The sequence below is a fragment of the Canis lupus genome, chromosome 25 (assembly GCF_003254725.2).
Source record: "Canis lupus dingo isolate Sandy chromosome 25, ASM325472v2, whole genome shotgun sequence".
Classification (NCBI taxonomy): Eukaryota; Metazoa; Chordata; class Mammalia; order Carnivora; family Canidae; genus Canis; species Canis lupus.
In genome coordinates, this window is record NC_064267.1 from 24,150,921 (window position 1) to 24,157,350 (window position 6,430).

General features: G+C 55.6%; 1 protein-coding gene across 1 annotated transcript; it reads right to left on the bottom strand.

Annotated features, from left to right (window-relative positions):
- Positions 1 to 2,324: 2,324 nt before the first annotated feature.
- Positions 2,325 to 5,183, bottom strand: HAND2 (heart and neural crest derivatives expressed 2). Its single transcript, XM_025462868.3, has 2 exons — positions 4,562 to 5,183; positions 2,325 to 3,234 (listed from the first exon to the last, which is right to left on the bottom strand). Exons 1-2 carry the CDS (start codon positions 5,114 to 5,116, stop codon positions 3,136 to 3,138), a joined length of 654 nt encoding a protein of 217 aa, XP_025318653.1. The 5' UTR covers positions 5,117 to 5,183; the 3' UTR covers positions 2,325 to 3,135.
- Between the last annotated feature and the right edge of the window lie 1,247 nt (positions 5,184 to 6,430).

Here is a 6,430-nt window from a genome sequence, read left to right on the forward strand (position 1 = left end):
TCCCATTTAGCTTTTAACGTCAAATCCTGCATTTTTGTCGGCTCCGGCCTGTCTAGAGAGCTTGTGATTTCGCTGCAGGAGTGATTGCTTTTAACAAAATGGCAGCAACCACATTATCCGAGCAATTAAAACAGAGGCCCTTTTAGCAGATCCCGCAAGGCAAGAGGTTGGAAATATTTTTTTTTTTTTAAAGCAAAGGAGAAAGGGAGTTAAAAGAGAAATAAATGTGTAGAAGAGAAAAGCATGGACGCTCAGAAGAATCGCCTGCCTAGCACACCACTCACTTCCCGGGACTTGACAACGTGGAGCAGGGATGTTGGGTGGCTGGGAACGTTGGGTAGGTTAGGATGTCCCAATCGACTGTAGAGATGTATAATCTGGGGTGTCTTGCCACTTAGGGTGTGCGTTCAGTTAGGGGTTCGGCCCCCTGGGGTGTCAGGTCTGCTGGATGTCTGGCCAGCTGGGATTTCACACAGGTTGGAATGTCGAGATGCTTGAGGTGTTGGGGCCTGGTGCGGCTGGGCCAGAGGAAGCGTCGTGGCAGGCAGGAGAGCAGGCGGGCAGTGCCTGGCCCGGGCCAGACAAAGAGGATGAATTTCTGCAGCGCGGGTTTTAAAGCATGTGTAGCAGCAGCAAGCTGCCCCATAGCGATGCAGCTGCCAGGCTCCTCTGGATCTCCTCTGCTGGTGTTTAATAAACCAGAAAAAGTGTTAGACCAGCAAAAGTGCAGTAAGGCCCAGATGGTAAAGACGACCAGCTACCCAAGGCAAGTACAGGCACACATGCATGATGGACATAACTCCTCTTCAGTTCCTGTTTTAAAATCTTACCACCTCCACCACCACTCTCTCCACTATTTCAGTAAACCCTTTTCTTCTGCCCCTGGGATATGATGTCTTGAAAGGATTAAAGACGCAAAAGGCCGTTGGAGGCAGGGAAGGGAGAACGCCACTCGGTCAAACTGACAAGAATCCCAAGAGTAATAGAAAATCAGGGCGCGCCTTCCTAGCCCCCCCCCCCCAGTGCTATAAACAAAGGCAAGTGTCTGTAAACACAGCCCTCGCCCACCGCGTCGGCCCAGCGCAGCCTGACCCGAGGGGAGAAAGTTCAGATCGCTTTGGCCGAGTTGTTCTAACCCCTCGCCCTCGCGTTGTCAGCTGCCCACAGAAGAAACCCGCAGAGCCACTCGCTGGTCTGTCCTGCAGCACTTGCGAATTTGCCTGCTGTAGGCGACAGGCTCAGAGTGGGCACCGGCGAGCCGCGGGAACCCCTGGGACATCGGGGCAGCGTCTGTGCCCGGAGCCGAGGTGCGAACATCACCCCGAGGATGGGTTCCAAGATGGAAACCCTCTGGCAAGCCTCCCTAACACCAGATTTATATACGTGGCGTTTCATGAAACAAACCGCTTTTTAATACGTTTCACCTTTCTTCCCCCCACCCCCCATCTCTCCCCCTCCTCCCTCCCCTCCCTGGCCTGCCGAGTCCTTTATGGCACTTCAGGTTCTCTGGTTCCTAGGGCAGAGATTCCGGCTGTAGCCAAGACTACGGGCAAAGGAGGCCTCAGGGACTTCCATCCGGGGTGTTCCGGGGTTCCAGGAGACCGAACCTCAAACGGGGTGACGTCCCTGGCGGCTGGTAGCCCGGGGAGGGAGCCGGTTGCTCGGCTGGCCTGGGGCCGGGAAGACTTCAGACACTGCAGTTAATATTGAGTTCCCTGTAGCTCCTTGTAAATCTAGTCCCCCCTTCACCCCCCTTTAAATCCTTGGTCATGTTCGCGATTTCTTACTTGACGTAGAATTCCTTGTTACCTAATCATGGACTTTTTTTTTCCCCAAAAGCTCGCCCCTTCCCAAGGCCGGCTCAGATGAGAATCACCCTGATGGAGACTACAAATAAAAACCTCCTCTTTCCCTCTTTTTTCTTTTCCCGGATGAAAGCCCTACATTTTGAATTAAAAACTGTAGACTATTTCCTGCCGCTGCAATAACTCCTGGGATCCTCCTCAAATCTCCTCCACCTAAAACATGCTCCCCAAACAAAAACCGAAGTCCCCGCAGAATGGCATTTGGTTGATTTTGTGAAAACAAGGACACCTTTTCACCTTCCAGTGAACTGCCAAGGCCTTTCTTGGCCCCAGACCCTCCTAATACTGACCACTCAGCCTACTCTGGGGCTGGGGGTGAGGAGGGGAGCCAGAAGGAGACAGGACTAGGGTAGAGCCCAAGTCCCAGGATTTTCACCAAGGACACTTCCCAATGAGGGCTGCGGCTCCCGCTGAGGATTGATCAGAACTACCGACTCTTTCAAATAAAGTTAGAGGCAATCACGATAATTTAGTTTACTTCTGAATATTTTAAATATTATGAAAACAAGTATAACAGTTTTGTTTTCAAAACTCTTTTGAGGTATCAACCATTAAAAGATTGGGGTTTTTGTAAAAAAAAACACACAGTGGTTTATTGAATACTTACAACGTTTACACCTTCAATATTAATTAAATTCCACTTAGTTTTAGAGGACGGAAGTGCACAAAACAAGTAGCTGTTGGAAACATCTTCGAATAGGGAACGACCACAGATGAAAAGACAGCACTAGATACCGACCTCAACAGAAATGTTAGCGGCCCCGTTTTCTGCTTTGAAATAAAACTTTATAATCCCCAGGAATATTTATATCCAAAGGCCAAGTAGTAAAGATACACTTCACATACACACTATTGTCTGCTGTCTTTATCTGGAAGGGGTTGGGTAAGTGGGGAGGGGGCAACACCGGTGTCTACACAGCCAGGAGGGAACATTCACACATAGAGAATCTAGGAGACGACGGGATCCCTTACCACGCGGGAGTGTCCTCTTCATATTAAAATATGGAATGCTTTTCTTCAAATATCCACTTTTTTTTGAGGGGGAAGTGGGGAGCGGATGCCTCAAAGGGGGCCAAAGAGAGGGCAGGCAAATTGCACATAAATAAACCGGATGATTCCAAATGCATGAAGTCCTCGGAGCGGAGCCTGGAGAGCTTGCCCGGAGTCCTGGGTCTGCTTCCGGCTCCTGGGCCCCGGCTCCTTCGCGCTCTCCTCCTCCTCCTCCTCCTCCTCCTCCTCCTCCTCCTCCTCCTCCTCCTCCTCCTCCTCCTCATTGCTTGAGCTCCAGGGCCCAGACGTGCTGCGGCCAGCCCGTCCGGCCTTTGGTTTTCTTGTCGTTGCTGCTTACTGTGCTTTTCAAGATTTCGTTCTGGGCAGAGGACAGACGAAGGGGAGAAAGGTGGAATGAGAAATTCAGAAAGGAGGCCTGGTTCCGCGACACCCCCGCACTTACTGGGGAAAAAAGGAGATGGTGAGAGATCGAGTTGGGGATGAGAGATATGGGATGGTTTCGAGTCCTCGCCTCTGCAGAAAAAGCTACAAAGGTTTGCGCAGCCTTAGCTACTGCCCAGGCCTCCACGCGCCTGCGACGCTCAACTACCGGATAGGCAGGCTTATAAACAACCAGCCGTTTCCAAGTCTTTTATGGAGGAGCTGGGGCCTTTTCTCTAACTCCAGATGTAGGGGCTCCCTGTTTTCATTCGTAATCCCAGCTTCGCGCTCTAGGGAAGGTGGGGATAAATTCCTGGTGCCTTGGACCTGGCCGGTAGGCGAGGGGCTCCCCGGCCCCCAGCACGGCAGTGCCTCTCCAACGAGGCCTTTAAAATCCCTCGTTATTCGGGAGGTCACTCGACTATGCACCGGCTAAAGCTCCACAGGCCCCAAAGAAGAAAAACTAAACAGCAGCCCTGCTCCGAACACCACTGACCAACGGAGGACTTGGTAGGAACTTGAGAAAACTAATTTTCAGTTATAGGTCCGTGTTACTGTTAACAACAATAACAACGACCATATTAGTATTTACTGTTTGTCTTAAAATGCTCAAGCAAATAAAACAAGAAATAGCCATGACGCACACTCATCTGGGAGGTTACAGTTTAGTCTCATCGCCAAAGAGAAACTGGAGTTGCATTTTAATATTAAAAGTACTTATTTTTATGTTTATCTTTACGTCTTGGAGCACTGTAATGAGAACCACCACAAAATTCTCTTACAATCAGTGGTGGCCTGGTTCTCCTGAAGGGGATAAAGGATCGATGGTGCAATAATTGCAATCTGGCGCTTCTGGGCGATTTATTTTAGAAATACCTGAAAGCAAGATAGGATAGGAGGCCAAATGAAGGCTCTAAGGGACATAGAACGATTGCACCAGTGCAGTCAGAAGATCAGCGGGGACCCTGGGTCGGAGAAGCACGCCCGCCCGAGGTGCTGGTGCAACAGCGGTAACCCAGAGGGAAGATCCCCAGCGCGAAGCATCCATCCCTCCTAACCTCCTCCTCCTCCTCCTCCTGCTTGCAACCTCACCCATCTCTTCAGCTTCTCAGGAAACCATCCTTTCCACAAGCTGGTTTAAACAACCGTGGATAGGATGCAGCCAAAGACCGAGGGACGGCATTGCTCAGCCCACTTGGAAAGATCCCCGTAGCTCCGGTCCCCCGAACCCGCACCCCCTCTCCCCCCTGCCCCTCGGTACTGACCAGCTCCTTCTTCCTCTTCTCCTCTTTCACATCTGTCTTCTTGATCTCCGCCTTGAAGGCCTCCGCCTCGCCATTCTGGTCGTCCTTGGCCAGCAGGTCCATGAGGTAGGCGATGTAGCTGGTGGCCAGGCGCAGCGTCTTGATCTTGGAGAGTTTGGTGTCGGCGGGCACGTTGGGGATACACTCGCGCAGTTCGGCGAAGGCGCTGTTGATGCTCTGAGTCCTGCGCCTCTCCTTGCGGTTAGCGGTGCCCCGGCGCTTCACCGGGCGCGGCCCCCCTAGGCCCGGGGGCCCGGCGCCCGGCGGCACCCCCCCGTAATGGGAGTGGTCCAGGCCGGCGGCGCCGCTGGCGTACTCGGGGCTGTAGGACAGGGCCATGCTGTAGTCGGGGGGCGACATCTCGGGGTGGCCGATGAGCCAGCCATGGAAGTAGGGGTTCTCCTCGTGGCTGCAGCGGCTGGCGGCGGCGGCGGCGGCGGCGGCGGCGGCGGCGGCGAACGGATAGCCCTCATGGTGCACCACCGGGTGGTGGGGGAAGCCCCCCACCAGACTCATATCGCCCTCCGCGCCCCTCCACGCGCCCCAGCGTGCGCGCAGCCCCGCCGCGCCCTCGGCCGGGGCCCCCGCTTCGGTGCCGGGCGGCCTCCCCCACCCCCCGCCCCCCAGCCCTCGGGCGCCCGGGCCGGCCCGGCAGCCGCAGAGGGGGCCGCTGCAGCCCGGGCCCCGACCCCCGGCCTGGCCCGCCGGGCCCGCCTCAGCAGCACCGCGGCCTCCGGCTCCCCATAGGGCGCGGCGAGCTGGTCCCGGCACCGTGCGCCCCCGGCCGCCGCCGACTCCCGCCTGGCTCCCCGGCCCGCGCGCCGGCTCCTGCTCCCCGGGCCGCTGCGCGGAGGCACGAGCCGCTCGTGCTCATGCAAAGGTGCCCGCGCTCCCGCGGGGCTGCGTGGCGGAGGCGCCGGGCTGCGCCGCGGCCGCGATCCTGGCACCGAGGCTGGCTCGGGAGTCCCGGGGCGAGTCCGAGCCACGGTCGGAGGAGCCGGCCCGGCTCTGCAGGGAGGCGGCGGGGTCGGCTGCTCACTGCGAAGCTGCTACCTCCATGCGACCCTCCCCTTCCCGCCCCTTCCCCTCCCCCCACCAGCCCGGTCTGGGTTCTTGGGCGCTTATTGTTTTAATGAAATTTTTGGTTGTTGTTGTTTTGGTCCTTGAACGTGATTTTAGCAGCGGGTAACGTGTCCTCACTCCTCTCGGGCTCCCTCGGAGGGTTTTCAGAGAGGTCTCATTGCATCCATTTTCTCAGATCCTCTCCTTCTTTCAGGGGAAGGACCTGGGGCCCTGCAGGCGCCCCGGGGCGCGAAGGCGGCGGCGCGGGTTCTCGGGGGTCTGCGCGGTGGCCGCGGGGGCTCCCGGGCGGCGGCGGCGGCGGTCCTCCGGGCCTGGACGCCGTGAGGGGAGTAAGCGGATTTCCCCAGCAAGATCTCCATGTACAGCTACATCTTTAGGGCTGCTCGGGTTAATATATGTCGTCAGAGGCTCCTCACGCCAATCCCGGGGCGGCAGGGGCGGTGCCTCTCGCTCTCCGCAATAAAACTTTTTGATGTTCTCGTTGCTAATTGTCGAAGTCCTCTTCCAGGATTGGCTGCCCCTTCACAACCATGAGATAATTAAAACTGGTGGGGGGGGGGGGCGGGTTAAAAAAACTTTTTTATCAGTCAGAGGTTAATGCAAGTGTTTAGCAGATGCTTTACTATTAAATTATCCGCCACCCCCCCCCCCCCCAAGTCTCAAATCTTGAAGAATCTCAAACCAGGTATGGTATCACTTCTGCTTTCTTTTCTGGTTTAAGAAAACGGAAAAAAAAAAAAAAGAGAG

Bases quoted from the DNA above. Each gene is read 5' to 3' on its own strand.
- HAND2 (XM_025462868.3), bottom strand. From the start codon at position 5,116: ATGAGTCTGGTGGGGGGCTTCCCCCACCACCCGGTGGTGCACCATGAG. The intron at 3,235-4,561 runs GTCAGTACCGAG...TCCTCTGCCCAG, and splicing joins AGAAGAGGAAGAAGGAGCTG to AACGAAATCTTGAAAAGCAC.